We start from the raw sequence: 27,947 nt of genomic DNA on the forward strand, positions 1-27,947 counted from the left end.
AGAAGATTCAGGTGAAGGCCTTCTTGATCTATTGGAAGGGCTTTGATCCTGAGGAGGGGTCTCGGGAGCCTGCGGAAAACATCAGTGCCACCACCATTCTTGAGAGGTTTCTCCATCGGTTTGGCCAAAAAAGGAGGGTAGTACTGTCACGCAGGTAACTCGCATGCTCTCTCAGCACCGTTCTACTCACTGCGGTTACCGCGCTCTGCTTCCCCTCGTGTCAGGCCGTCTCCCCAAGTTTGCCTCTCTAAGCACTCACCAGCACTGCTGCATCTTCCTTCTGTCTCCACATGGCTATAGGGAGGTGCTGCCAGTCTTTGCAGGAATTTAACCCTGCTGTGTCATGCAGAGATTAGCTTCCCTGACCTATCTGCTGCCAGCAGGGGATATATAAGGCAGCTCCTCCCTCCACTACTTGCCTGAGATTTGGTTCTATTCAGTAGTTTGATACTAGCTTCCAGTCTAGGTGTGTTCCTGTTTTGTCTCTTGCTACCGACCCAACTTGTCTACCCGATTCTGTCTGATCTCTCCGCTCCTGATCTTAGATTTGCATCCTGAACCTGTGCTGCCTCGGACTGTCTGACCAAGTCTCTGCCTGTGCCCTCTATACAGTTTATCCTTGCCGTGACCCGTTGGTCAGCTGCTGCAGGTCCGAGCATTGCCATGGAGTGGCACCTGGTGGCTATCCCGCAGCCCAAGCCTATCCTCAACATCAAAGGCTCTAGCAAAGACCAACTAGCCACTTACTCCAGCCCCTCCAAGGTAAACCCAGTCAGTGGCGCAGTGGGTCCACATCCATCGTCGTCACACATAGAAGTTAATCTCCACCCGATAGTTTAGAGATAACTGGCAATGAGAGATGGAGCCTCAACAAGGAAAAGCAGGTGGAAAAATGCAAGAAACAAGTCATATAAGGATAGTGTTACTCCTCATGTAAACACAATATAGCTTATTCTAAAAAGTCATCTGAAATGACAGGTACACTTTGAAGAGTAACATCATTTCAACTTTTTTCTATAAATCAAGAATACAAGTGGCAATAAGAAATTTTGTATTATACTTTATTTAGAAAAAATGCTTTTTCCCCACAACAGATTCCTCTTCTGCTCCTGTACTGACCATTCACTCTAAAATCACTGCTAAAATCTGTCTTAAAGGGGATCTATCACTAAATTTCACAATACAAAATGCATACATTATTAAATATTGCTTAAATCAGCTACCAGACATAACAATCTCTGTGACAGCTCTGTGAAGTCACTTGCGGGTGGCGACACTGGTCTTTGCTCGCTCTTTCTTTACTTACAATGTGCAATGACAGTGCACTCTGTTGCCGGCTCGTCCCTTCAGATCAGAGCCAGCGTGAGAGAGAGCATTGTCACTGTACACTGAGAAAAACATTGCACAGTGACAGGAATTTACTGAGCATTTGTCGGAATGGACAACCGACGCATGCTCAGTAGAGCAGGGACTAGCCCAGCCCCTGAAACGGAAATCACTGATGACGCTTCATTTCAGCCTCTGCCACCTGATGACGACTCGTTTGAGTTTCCCAGCATGAACCAAGTTTCTCAAATGAAGCGACATCAAACAGAAAGTGGTAGTAAAAAATCTAACAGTTATATAGAGTAGTGAGGGAAGGATAGGGAATTTTTAATTTACGTATATTATAAAAAAGATTAAATTATGACAAATAGAGATTTAGGAGTAAAATAAAATTTAGTTTTGGACAACCCCTTTAACTGATTCAATATAATTGTTAGTGCATGCCTTTATCATCTCTCACCTAGACTACTGCAACATCTCTCTTGCATCCCTCCAATCCATTCTTAACTCTGCTGCCCAAACAATCCACCTCTAACCTTTACCAATTTTTTTTTACTGCCTACCCATTAACCAGAGTTTATTTTAAAAAATAACAATGACCAACAAGTTCATCCATAACCTGTGCCCTCCATACATCTCTAAGTTCATCTCCCGAAACCTTCTCACATGTAATTTCCAGTCCTCTCAAGAACTCTTTCTTTACTTTCCTCTGGTCTACTTCTCACACAACTGTCTCCAAGATTTCTACCATGCTTTCCGTATACTCTGGTATTCACTACCCTAACTAATCAGACTCTCTTCCACCTTTAAAACATTCAAATGCAACCTAAAGGGCCACATCTTTAAGAAAGCCTACAACCCTAAATAATTCAGTTTTCACCACGCTGCCATATCATCAGCTTCTACCTTTTCTCTTCCCTGTAAAGTTTAAGCCTTCATGGGCGGAATCTTCTCCTACTATACTAGTCTCTCACATAGATGAGTATAGTACTCCTTTTGATATCTTGTTAAGTTCTGTTAACTGATTGTTACATTGGGTAGATGCTTTTTTGCAGGAACAGAGTTGTGGGATTAAGCGTTATAGAATAAATATTTTGCTATGCAAGACTATTTTTCCAGCAAATAAAACTATAGTTATGTGATGGATAGAAGACTTTCTAGACAGGATAAATGACATAGTATGATTAATATGACTAATGCCTACAAAAGAATCTTTTTCAGTAACAAAAAGTTACCTAAAATAAACTATACAGAATTTCTGGAGTAATTTTCCATTTAGTATTTATACACAAAATGGCTACCTGCTCTCCCTAAACTCTCCACTATCATAATATGAAAATAATTAAGAAAAATAAGCCCAAACACAAACATATACTACAAACACATAATGATTGGAAACAAATTTTGAGACATATATACAGTGGTGTGAAAAAGTATCCCCCTCCCCTTCTTGAATTCTTATTTGTCACACTTAAATGTTTCAGATCACAAAACAAATTTAAATATTAGAAAACGATAACACAAGTAAACACGAAATGCAGTTTTAAATGAAGGTCTTTATTACTAAGGGAAAAAGAAATCCAAACTGCAGGGCCCTGTGTGAAAAAGTGATTGCCCCCTAATCCTAATAACTGGTTAGACCACTCTTAGCAGCAACAACTGCAATCCTCCTGGAGGAACTTTTGCCCATTCATTTTTGAAAAATTGTTGTAATTCAGCCACATTGGAAAATTTTGAAGCATGAACCTTCTTTTTAAGGTCATGCCACAGCATCTCAATCGGATTAAGGTCAGGACTTTGACTAGGCCACTCCAAAGTCTTAATTTTGCTTTTCTTAAGCCATTCAGAGGTAGACTTGCTGGTGTGTTTTGGATCATTGTCCTACAGCATAACCCAAGTGCGCTTCAGCTTGAGGTCACGAACAGATGGCTGGACATTCTCCTTCAGTATTTTTTGGTAGGCAGCAAAATTCATGGTTTCATTTACCACAGCAAGACTTCCAGGTCCTGAAGCAGCTAAACAGCCCCAGACCATCACACTACAAACTTCATATTTTACTGTTGGAATGATGTTCCTTTTCTGAAATGCTGTGTTAATTCTATGCCAGATGTAATGGGACATACACCTTCCAAAAAGTTCAGCTTTTGTCTGGTCAGTCCACAGAGTATTCACCCAACAGTGCTGGAGATTATCCAGATGTTTTCTGGCAAAAGTGAGATGAGCCTTTATGTTCTTTTTGCTCAGCAGTGGTTTTTGTCATGGAACTCTGCAATTTTTACCGGTCTCTTTCTTATGGTGGAGTTATGAACACTGACCTTAGCTGAGGCAAGTGAGGCCTGCAGTTGTTTGGATGTTGCTGTGGGTTGTTTTGTGACCTCTTGGATGAGTAGTCGCTGTGCTTTTGGGGTAAATTTGGTCAGCCGGTCACTCACTGTGGTTCGCTGGAGTCCAAAAGCTTTAGAAATGGCTTTATAACCTTTTCCAGACTGATAGATTTCATTTTTTTTTGTTTCTCATTTGTTTCTGAACTTATTTGGATCACAGCATGATGTCTAGCTTTTGAAGATCTTTTGGTCTACTTCACTTTGTCAGACAGGTCCTATTTAAGTTACTTTTTGATTGAGAACAGGTGTGGAAGTAATCAGGCCTTTGTGTGGCTAGGGAAATTGAACTCAGCTTCCCAAAGATGTGATAAACCACAGTTAACTTATGTTTTAAGGAGGGGGGGAATCACTCTTTCACACAGAGCCCTGCAGGTTTGGATTTCATTTTTCCTTAATAATAATAAAGACCTTCATTTAAAAACTGCATTTTGTGTTTATTTGTGTTATCTTTATCTAATATTTAAATCTGTTTTGTCATCTGAAACATTTAAATGGGGCAATCTTGCAAAATAATAAGAAATCAGGAAGAAGGCAAACACTTTTTCACATATAACTCCTTGAAAATTTGAGACTGTGAAACATGCAGAGGATATAGTGGAGGTCTGGTTTTACAACTTTGCTATGTGTCAGACTTATGGCTCTTGTGCTTTTTTTTTTGCATCATACAGCCATCTTCACACCACTTTCAGTATTGCTGTCTTTTGTATCTCCTGTAACTGTGCTTTTTTGATGAACACTAAAATATTTTTCTCATTCCAAACAAGTATTCTCTCCGTGTGAATTTTCTGGCGTATAAGATGTAATACTTGGATAAAAAATTTCTTACATGCAAAACATTAATATGGCTTCTCCCTTGTGTGACTTCTCAGATGTACAGAAAGATTTGATTTGTTGTTAAAACATTTCCCACATTCAGAACATGAATACGGCTTCTCCCCTGTGTGAGTTCTCTCATGTATAACAAGACTTGATTTCTGGTAAAAACTTATACCGCATTCTAAACATGAAAATGGCTTCTCACCTGTGTGTATTCTCTGATGTGCAGTAAGATTTGATTTTGTGATAAAACATTTTCCACATTCTGAACATGAAAATGGCTTTTCCCCTGTATGAATTCTCTCATGTATAATAAGTCTTGATTTCTGAGTAAAACTTATTCCACATTCTGAACATGAAAATGGCTTCTCCCCTGTGTGAATTCTCTGATGTCTAATAAAAAGTGAATTATCGTTAAAAGATTCTCCACATTCAGAACATGAATATTTCTTCTCCCCTGTGCAAATTCTTTGATGGGCATCAAGAAGTAATTTAATATTATAAGTTTTGTCACATTCTGAACATGAAAATTGCTTTTCCCCTGTGTGAATTCTGTGATGTCTAACGAGATGCGATTTTTGCTTAAAACATTTCCCACATTCTGAACATGAATATGGCTTCTCTCCTGTGTGAATTCTGTAATGTCTAGCAAGATGCGATTTCCGGTTAAAACTTTTCCCACAGTCCGTACATGTTAATGAATTCCCAACTGTATGGACTTTATGATATTCAACGCTCCTTCTGTACATTTTGCTTTGCTTAACAGTTTGTGATGAATGAGAAGGTAGAAACTGTTGAATAGGATCAAATGATAAATCTCTGCTGTGAAAGGCTGAGGATGTGTCTGGGATAATGGCATGCTCTTCATATGTATCCTGTGGGAAACCATGATCATTTTCTTTAAAATATGAAGATATCACATGTCCCTCTGGGCTTCTGATACAGTCACCTGCCAACAATAAAATTTATTTGTGATTTTTTATTTTTGAATAATATAATTCTAATGTCATATTGATGACACCTCTATAAAAAAAAGACATACAAATTACAAACCAGGTAAAAAAATTAAATTAAATGATATGCAGGCCATGGTGGATTATAATTTTGTAGCTGTGCCAATCCAATCACATGCAATAGGTGATTCTCTTTGATTTCCTGCTGAATCGGGTAGCACATAGGTAAGTCGCATAAAAAGTATATTCCATCCAAATTGCGTCAAAATCGAATAATTCTTTATGATATAATGTAAAACCTTGACTATTGCCCACTAATTTACTCCCTAAGTGTCTTCAAGGGTGCTAGATGATCTTTTATACAATTTGAGTAGGTGGAGCCAAAACTAATTTTTGGAGACAATTAAACTTAGTACAAATATTGTTAGATATGATAATGATTTTGTTCACCTGGGGTAAAACCTGTTCCTACTTATTTTTTATATTTTTCTTTTAAAGTGTTGGATTTTATGCTTCTCTCAAGGGCGTCAACTAAACAAAGTTTCAACGTCCTACTGGGGTGCGACTGCAAGATGCTAATATACCTATATACACTCAATCCTGCTCTCATATTCCACTTTCACTGCAAATTAAACAGTGATATAGGACATCAATATCACGTGTGGGAGTCCTTCACCCAGTACCTCCAATTGATCAGCTGCTCTAAGTTCCGGTGGTGGCTTAATGGAAACCGTAAAAGGAGCCATAAAAGCATAGCTTTGTTCAATGTCTAGCGCAGTTGCGGAGAACTGCAACTCATCTCCTATTCTTTTCACGACAAAGAGGCCTAGAAAACCACTTTAAGCCAAAATCCGACCCCAACATCCCAACATATTGAACACCGCAAATACATGCTGCCACCCAAAGACAAGAATTGTCATGGGTGTGTCAGAGGTGACAGACAGTCGCCCTGCAGTGGGTTGCAGGAGATCTCCACGTTTGGCATTGCAGACAGCTGCTTAGATAGGAGGCTATCTTTAGGATCGAGTGACTACCTCTCTCTTGCTAACTTGCTCTCTGGCCTGGGTGTATATATACCTGGTGTGTCTGAGAGGGTGTCGCCGGTTATATTCATTTCTACTTGTGAAGCTTAGCAGGAGCAGTACCTCATCCTCTCTGGAGCTTGAGGCCGTGTGCACATTTGGAGTTCATCTAAAGCTAAGCCATTTTCCCCTGTTTTGTCTACCCTTGTTGTCTTTAGAGTTTTAGTGGAGGTTGACTAGTGCTCATCTCCTTCCACACCTAGCCGTAGCCGTACGCCAGGGAAAGTAGGGCGAGGCACGCGATCGGCGATAGCTCAGGAGGCTATATAGGAACGTTAGTTGAGACAGGGTGACGCTAGACCAGACTAGGAGGTCTCCACTTCTCCCTTTCCCTAGTGTCTGGGCTCCCTCTCCCTTTTCCCTCTGTGTTGCACTTACACCTGGCGTGACAAGAATAGGATGATGATTTTCTAAAAATTCAAGCTGGTTTAAGCTTTAACATAAATAGTACAAAGCTTATGAAAAAAAAGTTAAAAGAATAAAATAATCTTCCAGCCCATTGGATGAAGGGGATTTTATTATTTGTTGATGGGGCGGGGAGTGGTAGGAATAATAAAAACTTTAGAGCACTTCACTATAGGAGACGTGGGATGTTTAGGTTGGATAGGAGCAGTTCCATCTGCCCATCTTTTGAAGGTACAAAAAACAGACTTCAGTCTCAAAACTGAATTTCCCTCTTTTCTGGGTGATAACCCCTGTAAGCTCTGGTTCCTGTTACCATCATGCCATGAAAATTTAACCCCATCCCTTAAGAGCCAATTTTTCATTGCTCCTCTTACATATTTTTTTCTCCTCTTTTTTTAAAAGAGTTATAATATTTCAATTTGTCTGTCTACACAGCCATATGAAAGCTGTTTTTTTTGCCGGACAAAATATAGTTTTGAATGATAGCATTGATTTTATCATGGTTTTGAAAAAATTTGAAAAAAACAACCTCACAACATATATATATATATATATATATATATATATATATATATATATATATATATATATATATATATATATATATATATATATATATATATATATATATATATAATTTTGTTTCGTTCATACTGTGTTTAGTGTGCAGTAAAAATAACCAAAAAACATGATTTTCCGAGTCAGCATGATTATGAGGATATCAACATTGGATAGTGAAGACAAGAGAAGAGCGGATTGTTTGAAATTCAAATTCACGGGCTTAGCCAAATTTTTCCTCAAAATTCAGTTCTCGAAGAATAAATTTGCTGCGAATCACTTAACGGGTAAGTTTTTAATGAGAGAGGTGCGAGAATGGAGTGAGTGAAGAAAGGAAAGGGATGAGAGAGAGGGGGTAGAGATGCCAGAATCAATGGGTTAAAGTATCCTGGGTGAGGGGAAAAAAATAATCTATATGCAGAAGATATATTCTTTTTATTATCAGACACTGCTGCTGATCGTCCAATTGTGTTTGGAAGAAATAATTTTGACTGGGGTGGGAGAATCTGATTTCTGAGATGTCCGTAGTGTCAGCTAGTGGATCTTTTAGATATCTTGTGAGTGTTAATCTCTTCTAACATGAGTGATTAAATTATAATTTATTTTTAGAAATTATACAATATGGACTCAGAAGAAGAGGTTCAAGCATTTTGAACAGCCAACCTTTTGAGCTTTTTTGGCAAGACTCATTTATAATTACAGTAAATTTATTCACCCCAACATTTGAGGAAAGAGATTTTTCATTCCTGAAATATCTATTTAGACATCCTGGAAGAGAGGAGTGAATTTATTCTAGGTGAATAGAATTCTGCTTGAATTGTAAAAAAAAAAAAAAATTTAGATTCTTCCAAATTAGGATATTTTGCAATTTTCTACATGCGAATTCAGCTGCCCCAAATTTTGTTAAATTGTAGAGGACAGGGAAAGGGTTGAAAAATTATTCATATTCATCTTACCACTTGTGTGTCTCGCTGGCTCTTGGCATCTGTTCCTCCAAATGATCCTGCCTCTTCTTTCCACCCTTCCTCTTCTTTACGATCTTCTTAACTCTGTGCCAAAGCTTCTGAAAGAAGCCTCGGCGAGAAGTGTAGAAGGCCAAACAGGATGTGGAGGAAGGTGGAAAGAAGAGACTGGAACTTACAAAAAAACAAATGGCAAAGGTGAGCATCGAGGCGAGTATGAATGTTTTGTTTTTTTGTTTTTACAAAATACGTGTTATGGCTCCGGGTGGTGGAACCTCTGTGCTGCGATGCAAGGAGGGACCAGAGGGGCGTAACTAAGTGCCTACACAGACCGACCCAGGTCACACAATGGCTCAGTCGACTCCGTGAACCAGGGAGGGACCGGGCAGGTGGACCAGGTGCCACTCTGGGATGAACCTTGTGTGAGAGCAGGTGACTCCCAAGGGTCAGCTGACAGGAGTTGACCGGTACAGTGGATAAGCACAGCAGGAAGGCTGACGGGTGGTCCGGGTGGATAAGCAGGCTGGTACGGCAGATAGCCAGACAGGTGCTCCGGGTAGGCAAGCAGGCGGGCACGGCGGGAAACTGGCAGAGACAGGTAACAGACAGGTGCTCCAGGTAAGCAGGCTGGCGGGCACAGAAGGTAACAGACAGGTGCTCCAGGTAAGCAAACTGGCGGGCACGACTGTAGACAGACTGGAGGACAGAACTGTTAGACAGGCTGGCGTGCTGGACTGACAGACAGACTGGCAGGCAGGACTGACAGGTAGCAGGACCTGAGGGCTGGAGCAAGTGTTAGCACATGGAACAACAACCTTGCACAGGCACCTCCATTAGCTGCGCGCCCTAAGCACAGTGCCCGGGAAGCTGAGTGCGGTGCGCACCACAGCAGCAGGGGAGCAGGAAGACGCTGGACCTGGACCGCGGTGGTAAGGGAAACGGCGTCTCTGCCCGGCAGGAGGCAGAGACGCCGATGCTACAGTACCCCCTCCTTTACGCCCGTGAGAAATTTTTTAAGAAGATGAGGGGCATGAATGTTCTCCCTGGGTTACCAACACCTCTCCTCAGGGCCAACCCCTTCCAATCCACAAGAAAGAAAGTCTTTCCTCTTACCCTCTTGGTGGCCAAAATGTTCTCTACCTCAAAGACGTCCTCAGCGGTACCTGTATCGTCAGAGAAATAATTAAGGACAACAGGTTTGAGGAGGGATACATGGAAGGAGTTGGGAATTCGTAAGGTGACCAGGAGTTTCAGCTTGTAAGCCACAGGATTGATTTGGTTCAGAACCTCGAACAGACCGATGAACCGCGGACCCAACTTATAGGAAGGTATCTTGAGACAAACATATTTGGAGGAAAGCCAGACCTGGTCTTCCGGACGGAATTGAGGCCGGATCCAGAAGTCTCTTATCGGCATGTCTCTTCATCCGCTCGGAGGACTGAAGAAGTGCAGATCTAGGGTCTTCCCAAATAGCCGAAAATTCGCTGACAAGAGACTGAGCGGCAGGATTGTCCACTGAAGAGGAGACGGAAAACTTAATCCGAGGGTGTTGACCCTAGACCACAAAGAACGGGGATTTAGAAGAAGACTCGCTCTAATGGTTGTTATAGGAGAACTCGGCCCAGGGCAGGAGCTCAACCCAATCGTTATGGTGAGCGTTGACAAAGTGCCGAAGAAAGCTGGTAAGGATCTGGTTGATACGTTCCACTTGACCATTGGATTGAGGATGATAAGCAGAGAAGAAATCCAAGGAGACATCCAGCAGCTTGCACGTAGCTCTCCAGAAGCGCGAAGTGAACTGAACCCCGCGATCAGACACAATGGGGAGGGGTAGGCCGTGAAGACGAAAGATGTGATGGATGAAGTCCTTAGTCAGCAAAGATGCAGACGGAAGACCAGGCAGAGGGATGAAGTGGGCCATTTTAGAAAAGCGGTCGGCGACCACCCAAATGACAGTACAACCGGCAGAAACAGGGAGATCCGTGATGAAGTCCATTGCAATGTGTTGCCACAGAGCGTAAGGCACAGGAAGAGGAAGGAGACGGCCGGATGGAAGGTGCCTGGGAACCTTGTGCCGGACACAAGAGGAACAAGCCGCGACAAACTCCGCAACATCCTTGCCAGGGAAGGCCACCAGTAATGTCGGGCGATGAGCAGAAAGGTCTTCCTCTGGCCAGCATGACTGGCTAGTTTGGATGAATGACCCCAGAGTAGAACCTTCTTTCGATCCGGAACCGCTACAAAGGTCTTACCGGGTGGAAGATGAGACAGGTCAAACGGAGCCACAGTCATTACTTTGGAGGGGTCAATGATATGTAGAGGCTCCTCCTCCTGGTCGGAAGACAGGAAGGAGCGGGATAAAGCGTCAGCCTTAATGTTCTTGTCCGCCGGGCGGTAATGCAGAGTGAAGCAGAATCGGGCAAAGAATAGAGACCACCTGGCCTGACACAGATTTAGTCTTTGGGCATTCTGTAAATAAGTGAGGTTTTTGTGGTCAGTGCAGATGACCACCGGGTGCAGAGCCCCCTCCAGTAAGTAGCGCCACTCCTCCAGCGCTAATTTGATGGCCAACAGCTCACGATCTCCTATGGAGTAGTTGCGCTCGGACGAGGAGAAGAGCTTGGAGAAGAAGCCGCAGGTTACCATTCTCCCAGACGAGGATTTCTGGGTGAGCACCGCTCCGGCGGAGAATGCATCAACCTCCAGGAAGAACTGCTTGTTGCAATCCGGACGGTGTAGCACAGGAGCGGAGGAGAAGGCCTCCTCCGCTTCGGAAGTCCATTCCCTGGGATTTGCTCCTTTACAGGTGAGCGCGGAGATGGGAGCAGTCCAGGAGGAGAAATGAGGAATGAAGAGGCGGTAATAGTTTGTGAAGCTCAGGAATCGCTGAATCGCCTTCAACCCCTCCGGTTGGGGCCACTTTAAGACAGCAGAGACCTTCTCGGGATCCATCCGCAGACCAGTCTCGGAGATAATATAGCCCAGGAACGGTGGGGAGGTCTGCTCAAAGAGGCATTTCTCGAATTTAGCGTATAGGCGATTCTGCCAGAGCCTTAGCAGAACCTGACGAACATCCCTCCGGTGTGAGGGCAGATCCGGAGAGAAGACCAAGATATCGTCCAGGTACACCACCACGCAAGAATACAGGAGATCATGGAAGATGTCGTTAACCAGCACCTGGAAGAAGGCTGGAGCATTACAGAGACCAAAGGGCATCACGCAGTATTAGTAGTGACCGTCTCGGGTGTTGAATGCCGTCTTCCACTCGTCTCCCTGACGGATCCGGACCAAATTGTACGCCCCATGAAGATCGAGCTTGGTGAAGATCTTCGCGCCTTTAAGGCGGTCAAATAGCTCCGAGATGAGAGGCAGGGGGTACTTATTTTTGATGGTAATCTGGTTAAGGCCCCTGTAATCGATATAGGGACTTAGAGAGCCGTCTTTCTTTTTGACGAAGAAGAATCCTGCTCCAGCCGGAGAGGTGGATTTCTGGATAAATCCCCTAGCAAGACTCTCTTCTATGTACTCAGACATGGCCCAGGTCTCAGTCAGCGACAAGGGGTAGATACGCCCGCGGGGAGGGGAAGCACCAGGTATCAGGTCGATGGGACAATCATACGGCCTATGAGGTGGTAGTGTCTCTGCTTCCTTTTGTCAAAGATGTCCGCATAGGACCAGTAGGGTGCCGGCAGACCAGGTAGATTAGCCGGAGTAGACGGGGGTCGAGCTGAACGAACAGGAACCAGACAGGACTCATGGCATTCCTGACCCCAACGGAGCCCTTCACCAGATCTCCAATTCAGGACGGGTTCATGTCTTTGCAACCAGGGTAGACCAAGCAAGAGGGGGTGAGAGAGACCGGACAGCACATGAAAGGAGATCTTCTCCGAGTGCAGCATTCCCACCTGAAGGGTTACAGGCTCTGTGACGAGCAAGATGGTCTCCGGAAGAAGCCTCCCATCCGCGGAGGCAACCGCCAACGGTTCAGCCAGACGTACGGTAGGAATCTGATACCGCTCCACAACAGCCTGTTGAATGAGATTCCCAGCAGCTCCGGAATCCAGATGGGCAGTCTCAAAGAAGCGGGTCTCACTACTGGAAATAGAAACAGACAGAGTCAAGGACGGAGAGGATTTACTCTTGCCTAGGACGACCTCTCCGAGCGTCCTAGACATGGATCAGATGCTCTTTACTGCCACAGTAGAAGCAACTCCCCTCGGCTCGGCGCATCTCCAGGCGAGACCTGACCATCTTGGTTTGGTCAGTTTGCGTAGGCTCAGGCGAACATGCCCAGGGAATTGCTGGTTGCAAGGCTTGCCTCTGGAATGTTGGAGCGAGATGCGAAAATCTTCTCTCTCGGGTCGTCTCCTTAGCAAGTTCCAGAAAACGGATGTCAATCTGGGTAGCTAATGACACCAGGTCGTCCAGGGTGGAAGGGATGTCACGACCGGCTAGCTCATCCTTGATCCGTCTGGAAAGACCCTCCCAGAAGGTGGACACCAGGGCCTCGTTGTTCCAGGTGTTCCAGGCGAGCTCAGATGCGAGGGTTCGGAAACGTATGGCATACTGGCCCACGATGAGACTCTCTTGGCCGAGACGGAAAAGTGAGGAGGCAGTAGAAGATTTTCGTCTGGGCTCATCGAAGACCTTCCGGAAGGCAGCGAGGAAAGTCAGAAGATCAGACACCAGGGGATCCCCTCTTTCCCACAGAGGGATTAGCCAAGCCAATGCCTCCCCAGTGAGGTGAGACATGATGAACGCCATGTTGGCCCGGTCGGAGGTGAACTGGTGTGCCAGGAGTTGAAATTGCAGCGGGCACTGATTTAAGAAGCCCCGACATAAGATGGGGTCACCACCAAAACGTAGAGGCGCAGAGAGCTTGGGTCCAGAGCCGCGTGCCACAGAGCCACTGGGTTGAGGTACCGCCGGAGTGGGTGCCGCTCGGCAAGAGACGGACACAGACGGGGTGGACAGCGTGTCCAGGCGGGAGTTGACAGTCCGCAGATAGGACAGGATAGTCTCCTGTTGGGATCTCTGACGTGACCTCCTGGTACAGGTCAGAGAGCGAAGGAGCCTGGGGGCCACCGGGTTGCATGGCCTGTGAAAACTGTTACAGCTCTGGGGGGTAGAACCTCTGTGCTGTGGTGCAAGGAGGGATCAGAGGGGCGTAACTAAGTGCCTACATGGACCGACCCAGGTCATACGGCGGCTCAGTCGACTCCGTGAACCAGGGAGGGACTGGGCAGGTGGACCAGGTGCCACTCTGGGACCGACCTTGTGTGAGAGTAGGTGACTTCCACGGGTCAGATGACAGGAGCTGACCGGTACAGCGGATGAGCACGGCAGGAAGGCTGACGGGTTGTCTGGGTGGATAAGCAGGCTGGTACAGCAGATAGACAGACAGGTGCTCCGGGTAGGCAAGCAGACGGGCACGGCGGGAAACTGGCAGAGACAGGTGCTCCGGGTAGGCGAGCAGGCGGGCACTGCAGATAACTGGCAGGTGCTCCGGGAAGACAGACTGGCGGGCATGGCAGGTTACAGGCAGGTGCTCCAGATAGGCTGGCTGGCGAGCACAACAGGTAACAGGCAGGTGCCCCAGGTAAGCAAGCTGGCGGGCACGACTGTAGACAGACTGGAGGACAGAACTGTTAGACAGGCTGGCGGGCTGTACTGACAGACAGACTGGCAGGCAGGACTGACAGGCAGCGGGACCTGAGGGCTGGAGCAAGTGTTAGCACACGGAACGACAACCTTGCACAGGCACCTCCATTTTGGAGGAGGTCCCTTATATAGAAGTCCTCCGGCCATTGGCCGGGGACCCTATAGGACGGCGTGCGCGGACCCTTTAAGAGGGAGGGAGCGCGCGCGCCCTAACCTCAGTGCGCGGGAAGCTAAGCGCGATGCGCGCCACAGCAGCAGGGGAGCAAGAAGACGCCGGACCTGGACTGCGGCGGTGAGGGAAAAGGCGTCTCTGCCCGGCAGGAGGCAGAGATGCGGATGCTACAATACGGTTATTATTCCCTGGAGTCTATTTTTTTTTTTACTTTCTAATTTGTGGACAATATTTAGGAACGTCTCTGGAATAGGTCGATGTAGCTCTTTCTTGCTTCTATGGAATAATAAAAACCGTCCAAATCTTGAGATACGTTCCTTTTCGATTTTTTTCGAGGAGGAAAGTTTTTGGAGCATGTGAATCACATTTTTAGAGATGGAAGACAGATTGCTCTTTTATAGCCCTCCACTAAAATATTCTTGGGGTTGATGTGTAAATTTCTGATTTTTACAGTTTTGTTCTGAACTATATTCTACCCCAGTTATAGGTTACCTTTTCTTGGGCCTTAAGGTTCTTCATTATTTGTGTTCATGTAATAGTAGCTAAGTATTACAGTATATAAATATCTTAATGGATAAAACTTAGAGAACATGTCAACAGGTCAAAAGTGGCCAGAATTTATTCCTGCTTCGCCCCCAAATAATCAGGTTTTTTTTGTTTTGTTTTTTATAACTCCACCATACGGCACCAAGCATTTTTATTTTGTTTAATGTTAATTTTTGTGGTCTTTGCCAAGGGGATGGTTGCACACAGGATTCCCTGGGGAAAATGGCTATAGGCTACTCTGCATTATTACCCTGTCACTCCCCTTTGGAAAAGACCATAAAAATAAGCAATAAATAAAAAGGTCCACATCTCTGAAACTGTAAGGCAGATTTAGAAATGTTAACCTCTTTTTATGTTTAAAATTGGTTATTTTGGACTTTTTTTTTTCACTGACTTTTTTCCATACCTAGGATAATAAATTATTGCTTTACATTGAAAAAATAATACTCTCCTATGAAGTCAAGCTAGTGGCTGGGCCACAATGGTGTACCAAAATGGCAGCAACTAGACTTTTAATAAAAGGTGGAGAGATAAGAAGAAAGGAGCTAGCTGACAATGGGTGCATGAACAGATACAAAACGTATAAAAGCACAATAAGCCACAAATAGTTTATTTTGTGATATGTTATAACCAATAACAATGTGCAAATAGAAGTGGTAGTGACAAAACCAACTTATGTGATAAATACTGGAAAGTCATTGTGTCTTGTTAAGACATTTCCTATTAATTGTGGTCCCACAGCTTTATATTACATGATATTTATTATTTGTATTTAGTAGAATATATGACTTAGTGTTTACTACTCACCAGAATCGTCGTCTGATATAATCTCCACTTTACACCACTCATCATCCCACACATATGTCTCTGGAGTATTAATATGGGTCAGATCTTTATTCTGAAACAAATATTGTAAAAGTCACAGACAGATGGAGAAGTCACATCTATGATCAGCTCTAATCCTGCCATCTCCACCGTTCTCATTACACAAGTATAAAACATATAATACTGGTGGATAAAACAAGACTGAACACAAGACCTTCACAGCCATCTACACATCATAGGGGAGATCTCATGACACCTTCTCTCCATCTACCTGATGATCCTGAGGAACATTGGGATCTTCTTCTGTATAGTCCTGTGGAAGAAGATGATGGGGACTTCTCTCTGGTGTTGTCCTCTTACTGGTTAGAGCTGAAAGAAACACATGCAGGGACTGAATCCATTACTTACATACAGATTATAAGTCGTGTGTATTTAGTCCTGTCTATTACCTGGTGATGTGAGGGGCTGGGGAACCTCCATCATGACGTCCTTGTACAGATCTTTGTGTTCTTCTAGATACTCCCACTCCTCCATGGAGAAATAGACGGCGACATCCTGACACTTTATAGAAACCTGACACATACAATGATACCGTCATCCCCCGAACCCTTCACAGTGTTACGGTATAATGCCCCAGCATTCCCAGCAGTGTCACCTCTCCAGTCAACAGCTCAATCATCTTGTAGGTGAGTTCTAGGATCTTCTGGTCATTGATGTCCTCATGTATCAGGAGGTGAGGTGGAGGCCCCGTGATTGGGCTCAGGGGTGTTCCCCATCCCTCAGACACAGGGGCCCGACAACGCTCACTAGAGGTCTTCTTCACTACTGTGTAATCCTGGTTATGGAGAGACACATTAATAAATCTCCCTACAGACATTTCCAGAGTCCTCACCTCTCCAGTTCTGTCCATCTGTTATTCCCATAGATAAGAATGATGTAATGTGACGTCATCAGAATTTCTCACCTCACCAGTAAGCCGGAAGAGGATCTCTAGGGTGAGGTGTAATATCCTCTCCGACATCTCGTCCCGGTCTCTATCCATCTTGATGGGCAAATCAGGAAAATTCTCTTATATAGAAGATCTCCACTATAGATGATACAATATTGCAAGGGCCTGAATGAGAAAAGGATGAACTGATGTAACATTATAAAGATCTCATTTAATAATAGAATTACTTTAGATAATAGGGGGAGATACAGTGCTGCTCACCATTATTGGCACCACTTCATTTTTTTCATAGACTACAATATTTTCAGAAATAAATGGAAATGTACAAAAGTTATATCCTCAGAATTTTTTAATTAGTGGTCCAAAGCAATACAACAATAAAACATTGCTTTTCAACTTCCATGTTGCAATTTCAAAGAAAAAACTGAATAAACAGCATGTGCAGCAATAAAGGCACCCCTAATTAATACTTGGTTGCACACCCTTTGGCACTGCTGACAGCAGTGTTTTGTGTGTATTGCTGACAGCCTCCAAATGTTTCTTGCAGCCATCTATAAGCTTCTTGCATTTCACAGCTGGAATTTTCTCCCACTCTTCCTTTGCAGATTGTTCAAGCTCTTGAATGTTTGGAGGGTTATTTTTCCCAATGGCAAATTTCAGCTCACCCCAAAGATTTTCAATGGGATTGAGGTTATAACCCATTGCTGGCCATTTTAACACAGTCAATTTTTTATTTTTCAACCATTCCTGCGTACTTTTGGATGTGTGCTTAGGTATTGTCTTGCTGAAGGACCCATGATCTTCGACTCAAACCAAGTTTTCTTACACTGGATAGGACATTTCCAGAGAGTGTCTCTTGATAATTCTCTGATTTCAGGATTCCTGTGATACGGTCAAGGCCTCCAGTACCAGGTGCAGCAAAACAAACCCACAGCATTTTGGATCCTCCACCATGCAAAACTGTTGGTAAGTTGTTCTTTTCCTTATAAGCTTCATTACGCCATCTGTAAACAAACTGTTGCTTTGCATTGCCAAAAAGCTCTATTTTTGTTTTATCTGTCCACAGAACATTTTCCCAGAAGGATTGTGGTTTGTCAAGGTACTCTTTTGCAAAGATCAGCTGTTCCTTTTTATTTCTTTTCTACAGCAATGGTTTCTTCTATGGCATTCACTCATAAAGCTCTGCTTGGTTCAGTGTGCGGCGTGTGGTACTTGACCCCAGACTGTTCCAGGTAGGCCTTCAGGTCTTTGGATGTTTGATGTGGTGTTTTTTCCACCATTCACACCAACCATCGAAGACATCTCTTGTCAATTTTCCTCCTTCCCCCACAACCAGGGAGATTCTTGACGGTGTCATGCTTGGCAAACTTCTTAATAACATTGCACACTGTTGAAACTGGGATACCAGTCTTGTGTTTGCTAATAATAGCAGTTCTGATGTCCTCAGACAGCTCCTTTGTCTTCACCATTGTGACAAAGGAACCATGTGGCTTTTTAAAACTGAAGTCATCATTCATTGGCTAATTCATGTCACATAGGCACAGACAATCACAGGTGAACCTCTTTTGTGATTTACCACAGGAGAGTCAAAATGTGTTTCCATACCAAATTAATGTAAAGGGTGCCAATACCAGTGACACAGCAAGCTTTATGTTTTTCTATTTTTCCCTCCCATTGTTTTTGGTTTCAAATTATTGTTTATCATTTGCTCTTTTGTATTTAACACAAGTGCTCGATACAAAAAAACTGTTTCACTTGATTCATTTTTTTTAGGAGATGCTCCACATTATGTACTTAAACTTCATGGGTGCAAGTAACGATGAGCAGGACTGTATAACACGTAGATGTCATATTCCTTCTTTTTTAATGACTGGAACATGATTTCAAGATGTTATCAAGGCAGCTCATCCATTATTAGTGTTTTTCTCCTAAAAATCTAAATTTTAATTTTTATTATTTTGTAAATCCACCTTTAGTTTTCAAAACTTCATGTTCACTATCAGATTCAAGCATGTCTCGACCGAAATCTGATCTTAGGTCTCTTCTACACATTCCCAAAGTTGGTGCATAATGGTCGACTCACTTGGGTATGTATACAATTTTTTCTTCAACTCTACAAACAAGTGTTCCATTGGCTTGAGGTCTGGGGACTGTGGGGGCCAATCCTGCACCTCTACTTCATTGACATTGAACCATTTCTTCTCCAATCTCGACGTATGCTTCAAGTCGTTGTCCTGCTGGAACACTATGTCATCCTTTGCATACCTATTGTACTCAAGTGTACGAAGTAACGTGTCTTGTAGAATACTCTCATATAGCTCAGCATTGAGACCACCATTGGTCCTGGTCACTTATCCAATTCCTTTGGCTGTGAAACAACCCCATATCATCAGGCTTCCTCCACCGAACTTGACATTTCCTTCAATTTCTCGATCCATTAACCCCTTTTTCCCTTATTTTTTCCAGACCCATTTGCATCCATCAGAGTCTAGTCTATTGCCTTTATCTCATCGTTCCAAATCACCCATTTCCAATCTTCTACTGTGCACTTTTCGTACTTTTTTGAAAAACCTGAGCTTCTTATGATGATATTGAAGTCGAGGCTTCTTTACCTTTTTTCAGGCCACCATTCTAGACTTGTGTAACATGCATCGCACTGTGCATGCATGGACTTCAATGAACTCACTATTACGATGCATAAGAGCCACCTCTACTGCCATATTTGTTGTGCCAGAACTGATAGACCTTGTAAATGAGCCAACTTGTTTACTTGCCCAGACGTCACCCTCTTAGCTTTGAATGGATGGACGGACTTAATTTTGTATTCTTCCAACTGTCATGGCACTCACATGATGCAGTTTGGAAATTTTCTTGGCAGAGAGACCGCCCTTGATGAAATGGATGATGCGGTTTCTCTTTTCTTGGGAAATCTTCTTCAGGGCTACTCATCGATTCAAACCAGTGACCTTTCGCTTGGGAATTAACTAATAACACACTGAGCTATTAGGGAATGTGAGAACAGGTTGTAATTATAATATACAGGAAGAAAAGATTTTCCACCACCAGGAGCACAATGCAGTGACGTGACAAGTATCTGCATAACTAATCATATGCAAAATAGTTGACAACTAAATTCATGCATGCTATAACCAAGATGATTGTATATAAAATGATGGTAGTCGCACGTTTGAAGCAGTAGTGGATGGTGAGATATGGAGCCTGAAAATCAAAAGTTCAAAGCATTGTTACCCTTTTGCTTATCTGTGTAACTCTCTACCTAAGGCACCTAGAAACCCTGATAAACGTATTAACATTCATTGCATGACTTCTCCTGTCTCTTTCAGGCCACATTCACACATTCAGTATTTGGTCAGTATTTTACATCAGTATTTGGTCGGTATTTGTAAGCCAAAATCAATAGTCGTACAATCAGAGGCAAAGAATAATAGAAACACATGCACCACTTTTGCATTTTCCCCCCACTCCTGTGAACGTGGCCTTAATTGTGCTCTATGGAACTCACGGTCAGTGTGTAACAAACTCTCGTACATCCATGGTTTCTTCGTTTTCAATTCTCTTAAACACCTGGCAACCTGGATCCAGCAGTCAGACACTACCACTGCTGCTGCTCTCGTATGGTGGGCCACATCTTTCACATACTCCCAGACCTAACAGCACATAAGGTGGAGGTGTTGGTCTGCTCCTTTCATCATAATGTGCTTTCCAGGTTATCACTCCAGTACCCGCGCTCAGGTTTACAACATTTGAGGTCCATACCGTTAGACTCTTCAAACACTTCTGCCTGCGAGTGGTGGTTGTGTTTCACCCTCCAGGCAAAAACAACTAGTTCCTGGATCACTTTGCAACCTGGCTTCAACACTTACTATCATGTGACATTTCAACTTTCATCATGGGGGACGTTAACATCCCCATTGATAATCTACTCTGCATCTACTACTCATCTTCTTTCTCTAACCTCCTCTCTCGGTCTTTCACAGCTTACTAACTCTCCTGCGCATGAAGATGGGAATATACTGGACCTGGTCTTATCCCAGCTATGCTCAGTGGGTGACTTTACTAACTCTCCTCTCCCACTTTCTGACCACAATCTTCTTTCTTTCTTTATCAAGAACTGATGCTCCACTCAGGACACCCCCACTTACCACACATTCAGAAATCTACTTGCCATCAATACCCTGCAGCATATAAACAATCTATAGTCATCTTTATCTCCAATCTCCTCCCTCTCCTGTCCAGACTTCGCTTTGTCACATTATAATAAGACATTGAAAAGTGCCCTGAGTGAAACAGCACTTTTTAAATGCAAAACAATATGACACAAATGATGGCAACCGTGGCACATGCTACTAACATGTTTTCTCCAGCGTTGCTCTAGGTGTGCCAAGCGCCGGTTGAGAAAATAACTTTCAGCAGAAGACTTCATCCACTACTAGTTCATGCTCAAAACTTATAACTTTGCTCTCCATCTTGCTAAACATGCCTACTTCACTGCCCTCATCACATCATTATACAACAATCCAAAACGACTTTTTGAAATTTTGTAGTCTCTCCTAAGCCCTAAAGTAGAGACCCCCGTCACGAATTTCAGAGCTGACATCTGGCCACTGTTCTCTAAGAAAAAAATCAACGATATCAGTCAGGACATTTTTGCAAATCACAACATTGATCTCCTTCCCCACTGCACATCAAGTTTACTTTCTAGCAATGAACCTGTCACAGAATATCAAGCTACTTGCCCTAAAATCTGCACCAATTACCCTATTTCCTTACATCTCCTTCAGTCTCTCTCCTCAGCTGTCACTGTCCACTTCCCTTTAAATATTTAAGATAATCTGTCATGTCGGGTTATCAGGTCATAGAGAGTTGAACAAAATTATACCTTGGGAAAACTTGCACAATTGGTGGATGACTAAATACTTTTTTTCCTCACTGTATCTGCTGTCCAATGTAAAGAAATTGACCTTTCTTAATATGTAAATGAGATGCTTAGATCTATAGGCTGGACATAGATATCCCTGAAAATCTGCCTCCAGAGCTCTTTATAAGTAAAAGGGGGTGTTACTTGTGCAAGACATGTAGATCAGGAGAGCAGACTGTCAGTCATTACATGTTTCATACTGGTAATATCCCCTTTGATTTCCAGGTGAAAGGTTCCTGATGAGCTCAGGGACAGATTATCAATAGGGATGAGTGAATGTGTTCGGTGATACTCGGTTATCACTCGAGTATTTGGGTGCTCGGATGTGCTTATTACACGGCGAGCATTGGGCGGTGCTCCAATTCAAACTCGAATCCCCGCCCCGCATCTTGGGTGCCTGTTACGCAGCCAATAAGCATGCAGGGATTGCCTGTGAGTCACTGTAATGCCGTAGGCATCTTGGTAGTGGCATTACTGTGATTGGCTGGCCGTCTGACATCAGAGATTATAAATGGAAAAGCACCGCCTGGCTCAACACTCTAACGCCATTTTACAGCTCTGTGACAGTTTGTATTGGATGGAGAGAGCGCTTTTCCAGGCATGTGTGTACACAGTATAACGAATCAGAGTCATGTACTGTTGATACTGGTGCTGAAGCAGAAGCATCCTACTAAAAGTCCTTAGCAGGGATAATCCTTTGCTTTGCAGTTTGTATCACATACATACTGCGTTTAGTGTAGGGAGGGAGAGAGAGTCACAAGAGCAGGGAGTGACAGAATACAGTCCGTAGAGCGGAATTAGGGCTGTGCAGTCCGTTGCCAAATATATAGCTACAGCTTTTTTTGGAGGGGGGGCTTAAAAAATTAAATATATTTTGATCCATCAAGTATTACATGCTTTGAGGTCTTTTTTTGTGTTATATAACACTCCCGAAGATCGTTGAAACATTTTCCTGGGTTAAATTTCTCACCAATACACTAATCCGTAGTGTGGAGTACGTTTCTGTGACCTCTAAAACTGAAAAAAAGCATTGCTTGCATGCTTTCTGTTACATTACTGTGAAGTAAACTCTCAAAACCCGCTTTGATTGCAGCAGGTGACCAATTTTATTCCTTTATTAAAAATAAACTTGGTTTCAAGAGACCTAGAAATTACAAAATGAGTGAGGCTATGTGCCCACGATGCAGAAATGAAGCAGAAAATTTCTGCAGCATTTCTGCATCTCCCTGGCAGAAAAAAAGTATGCAGATTGTGCATGCGTTTTTCCTGCAGAATACATGCGGATTCACATGCGGATTCACATGCGGATTCACATGCGTTTCCGCATGCAGATTGACAAGCGCTTTCCAGGCGATAGCATCACTTGGAAAGTGCTTGACAACTAGGTCACACTGTATAAATCCATGCAAACGGCATGGATTTATATAGTGTGACCGTAAAAATTAAAACAAATAAAGCTATACTCACCCCCGAGGCCCCGGTGTGTGCAGCAGCGCTCGTTCCTGTCTGGTTCCCGGCTGCCGGCATATCGCGAGACAGAGCGGTGAAGGGCCTGCGGTCACATGACTGTGACGTCACCGCAGGTCCTCAAGCGATGCCGGCATTCAGAGAAAAGCCTTCGGAAAGGTGAGTATAAACTTTATTTGTTATTTTATTCTTTTTTTACAGGTACAATGGTACCCAGGTCTGGATGAGAGTCTCCTCTCCTCCAGAACTGGGTACCATCCGCACATAGAGACGCATAGAAGCCGCTTGTACGAATGTACAGTCGCGGTTTCTATGCGTTTCAATGCAAGTCAATGGCGGGAGTTCCGCTGTGCTTCCGCAAAATTAAATGACATGCTGTGAATTTTTGTACGCAGCATAAACGCTGCGGAAAAATCCGCAGCATGTGCATAGAACATGAAGAATCCCCTTGGGGACCATGGGGTGCGGATTACCTAGCGTTTCACAAGCGTTTCCGCTGCGGAAATTCCGCAGCATAAACGCTACGTGGGCACCCAGCCTCAGGCATGCATTAAGGGACAGAGAAGTGGAAGTGATGATGATGATGCACGCAGATGCCGAGGACGTGGGCCAGGTGCGAATAAGCCTGTTGCTGAAGCATAAGAAACATGACCATCCACGACACATAGGTTCCTGTCCCACTTTGCAGGGAGGCACAGTACACCACTTCTGAAGTCAAAGAAGTGTGAACAGGTGGTCGGTTGGATAGCAGATAATTCATCCAGCAGGCACGGCAGCACCACCCAGTCTTCCACACAGTCCAGTCTCACCAGCCTAAAGTCTGGATCACTTAATCCGCATCCTGATCCTCCTTCCTCCCAATATGTTGAGTCACAGGAGACTAGTAATCCCACACTAGGACACTCCGAGGAGCTCTTTACAACATTATTTCTTGATTGTGGTCTCTCAACCTCCATGCACCAAAGGGGGCAGGAGGACATGCTGTTTAGTGATGCTCAAAACTTAGAGCAGCCACAGCCACCAGGACATGACAGTGGGGAATGGAAAATTTTAGATAAAGAGGAAGATGAGGATGTGACACAGTTGCTGCTAAGTCTTGTTGTTGTTAAGTCATGAAGTCAGGAGGACCAGGGTGCGGTGGTGGATGACGAAGTCACCTACCCAACCTGGGAAGCTGGCATGCAGAGCGAGACCAGCAGCCCTAAGGTGGAGAGATCGGCAGCACCGAAACAGACAGGAAGAGGCAGTGGAGTGACCAGAGGGAAAAGGTGTTACACTATTGAGTAGAGCACCGACACTCATGAATTTCTCCATCATATGAGTTTGGTGTTTTCCAATCTGGGACTTTTTTTTAAAGAGAGTTCTGAGAGTAACAAAATGGCCATTTACAACCTGTGCAATGCCAAGATCAGCAAGGGCCTGACCACTAAGAACCTAACATTCACCAGCATGATCAGGCACATGTCATCTAAGCACCCGACTCAGTGGGCCGAATGCCTGGGTCCACGATTGGTGCCAGCAGGTGACACCACTGCCTCTTCCCCTGTGCTAGGTGCTTTCCAATCCCCTGTTCATGACAGTGGTGCAGACGCCTCTCGCCCTGCACCTGTCCTTGCACATTCTGAGGCACCATCATCAGGCACTTCCAAATACTTGTCCCAGTACAGCGTTCATCTGTCCCTACCTCAGGCATTGGAACGAAAAAGAAAGTTCCCAGCCACTCACAGGCCCAAATGCTAAATGGGCACATTTCCAGATTGCTTGCCATGGAAATGTTGCCATTTAGGCTTGTAGAACCCTTAACAACGCACTTACTGGCATTGTTCACATAACGACCGACACGTGGCAAAGTCCTTGTGGCCAGAGACGCTGCATTTCCCTGATGGCACACTGGGTGAACATTGTGGAGGCTGGGGCCGAGTCCCACCATGGCACAGCACATGTGCTCACGATGTTGAGGATTGCTTGCCCTACTTCTATCAGGGTTTCTTACACCTCCTGCATCAGTTCCTGCACACCCTCCTGCTGCTCCTCATCCTCCGTCTCCGATGTTCTAAGTCAGGGCCCACATCAAACAGAAGCTGGAAGCTCTGCACCATTACCTCAGCAAAGGGGCAACAGGCTCTGCTGAAGCTAATTTGTCTAGGAGACAAACCGCACAGCACGGCAGCGTTACTTAAAGGAATAACAGACCAGACAGATCTGTGTTTTTTACTGCTGATCCTCCAACCAGGCATTGTCATGTGTGATAATGGGCATAATCTGGTGGCGGCTATGAAGTTTGGCAAGCTCACACACGTACCATGCTTGGCACATGTGCTCAGCTTGGTAGTTCCGCGGTTTCTGAAAACGTACCCAGATTTCCCAGAGCTTCTGGTGAAGGTAAGCCGTGTCAACGCCCATTTCCGCAAGTCAGCTACAGCAGCCGCTGCCCCTGCAGTGCTGCAGCAGCGCATTTAAGTGTCAGCTCACCGATTGGTGTGTGACGTGTCCACGCGCCGGAACTCCACACTGCACATACTGGCAAAGCTTTGTGAGCAGCAGAGTACAGTTGTTGAGCACCAGCTCCAACACCCCTATTGGTATTCTGGTCAGCCTCCACACAACAACTGAAGAGTGGGCATAGATATCTGACATTTGTGCGGTTCTCCAAGACTTTGATCTCCAATATGGTGAGCGGCGATGATGCCATAGTCGGCGCAGCGATCCCGCTTCTGTGCCTACTTAAACAGTTGTTGCTCATAATTAAACATGAGCTATGCATGCAGATCAGTGTGGATTGGGTATCAGTAAGGAGGTGGACGCTGAGGAGGAGGAGCAGGAAGAACAAGAGCTGGTGACTAGCGCAACAGAGGCTAGTACCCACACAACCTTCGTCACGTCTCTCCGACGTGGATGGGCTGAGGATGGGAATGAGGAGGAAGAAAAAGAGGAGATGGAGAGTCATCATTAAGGTGGAGACAGGGAAGTGTTGTCTGTAGGGACCTTGGCACATATGGCAGACTTTATGTACCGCTGCCTTTCCAATGATCCTCGCATTACATTCATTTTGGACAAAAAAAAGAGTACTGGTTGTTCACACTGCTAGACCATGGCTACAAAAAGAACTTTGCATCTCTTATTCCTGAGGTGAAGAGGTCTTCTAAAATGGTACTATGCCAGAAGGCCATTGTTGAAATTATGTTGAAAAAATTCCCATCAGACAACACTAGCGGCAAGGGACAAGTTTCCTTACTCAACCAAGGAGGAGAGGCCAGGGAGACACACAGCAAAGGCAGGGGTACATTGTTAAAGGCGTGGGCCAATTTTATGACACCAGCCCAGCACACAGGGCCTGATGACTGGGTATTTTTGACAAGGAGGGAAAAGTTTATAAAGATGGTCAAGCAATACCTGGCCGACCAAACCAGCGTACTCCCCAATTCCTCTGCGACTTTCAACTATTGTATCTCAAAGCTGGATACCTGGCATGGGCTGTCCCTCTATGCCTTGGAGGTGTTGTGCTGCCCTGCCACTAGCGTCTTGTCTGAGCATGTTTTTAGTGCTGCAGGGGAAGGGTCATAATAGACAGACGCTTTTGCCTGTCAACAGACACTGCATACAGGCTCACTCTCATAAAAATGAACAAAGCCTAGATTAGCCCACACTTTTCCAAACCATCAAATAACAGCAGCACATAAAGTGTTTTTAATATTCAATATTTTAATGAGGCCTGCCAGGGGTTGCCTTTCAGGGGTCTATGGCAGACCCTCCTTGTCAGGGATGCACATGATCCCGATTACTCACAGAGACCACCCACTGTGATCTCTTGTGTAAACAGCTCTCTGCTGCCCCCTATCGTCCGGACAATTGCACAATTGGCCGACGATCAATATAGGAGGCTGCAGGCTGTTCTCACTAAGTAGTTATCAGCAAGCTATCAGTGAGCATAAGGCATACACACCACCTTCCAACACATGGAATACATGTATATGTATATGCCCTCATACTATCAAGGATAGCCTCACGATAACCCACTTAATATTATTCGCTGCCACCACCGATCAGTTTTAAAATATAAAACTGGCCCGATCGGACGCCTGCTCTCTGGTAGCGTATATGGCTTTCGGGGAGGAACAATACAGGACAAAAGAAACAGGACTATTAAATTTTATATGTAATCCAAAAGGGAGGCAGTGTTTATGAAAAATATACAAAAGGTTTTACAAAAGGAGACAATACAGTACAGAATATACAGTTACACAAAATAAATAGTATTAAAGAAGAACTTACTATAAAGATCTCAGAGACGATTCAGTTTAGTTGGAGGGAAGTACTCCAATTCTGGTTGTTATCGAACAGGACCCGTGCTACACATAAATATGTAACTTCCAACATGAGTCTGGACCCATCTTTAGCTGGGTCTTTTATGCGAAAGCAGGGACCTGCCCACACACCCCCCTGTGACGACCTCACGTGGGCGGGGCTCCACCCTTCATATGCTAACTTCCAAGATAACTTCGGGCTGGTTGATCGCAGAAGCTCGCAAGTGACGCCATATTTTTTTATCACGAATTTACCTTTCTTTAGAGACTAGACATGACGTGACTGCGGTTGGTTATCTGTGAACTTTTGCATTGTAGCTCACCGGAAGGGCGTACAGATTCGGAAAATTATGCATATTATTCCTTAGCTGACCCTGCCACTAAAAATATGTGTCCCATTATTATCAAAAGTATAGAACATCCGATATTTCATATTTTGTGTCGGTGCTGGCAAGACTAGAGATTGCAGCAGGGACTGTCCTGGCTATTGTGAGCAGTATGACAGAATTCCTTTAAAGCTTAAATGAGCTGCATCCTCTCTCTTTCAATCTCTGCCCATATGCTGAGGTTTCTATTTATCACAGGCCTGAGCCACTAG

The 27,947-nt window shown here is 44.3% G+C and overlaps 1 protein-coding gene across 1 annotated transcript in view; it reads right to left on the reverse strand.

Moving 5' to 3' along the window:
* Positions 1–2,198: 2,198 nt before the first annotated feature.
* The window catches only part of LOC141271939 (uncharacterized), a 68,887-nt gene continuing 43,138 nt past the window's right edge, over positions 2,199–27,947 (reverse strand). Inside the window, exon 7 of the mRNA XM_073682190.1 lies at positions 2,199–5,219. Coding sequence (XP_073538291.1) covers positions 4,547–5,219 — 673 coding nt within the window. The 3' untranslated portion in view covers positions 2,199–4,546. The remainder of the gene's footprint in view (positions 5,220–27,947) is intronic.

Source organism: Phyllobates terribilis, unplaced genomic scaffold (assembly GCF_046119375.1).
Source record: "Phyllobates terribilis strain yellow unplaced genomic scaffold, ASM4611937v1 Scaffold_5__5_contigs__length_657084704, whole genome shotgun sequence".
In the NCBI taxonomy this organism is placed as follows: domain Eukaryota; kingdom Metazoa; phylum Chordata; class Amphibia; order Anura; family Dendrobatidae; genus Phyllobates; species Phyllobates terribilis.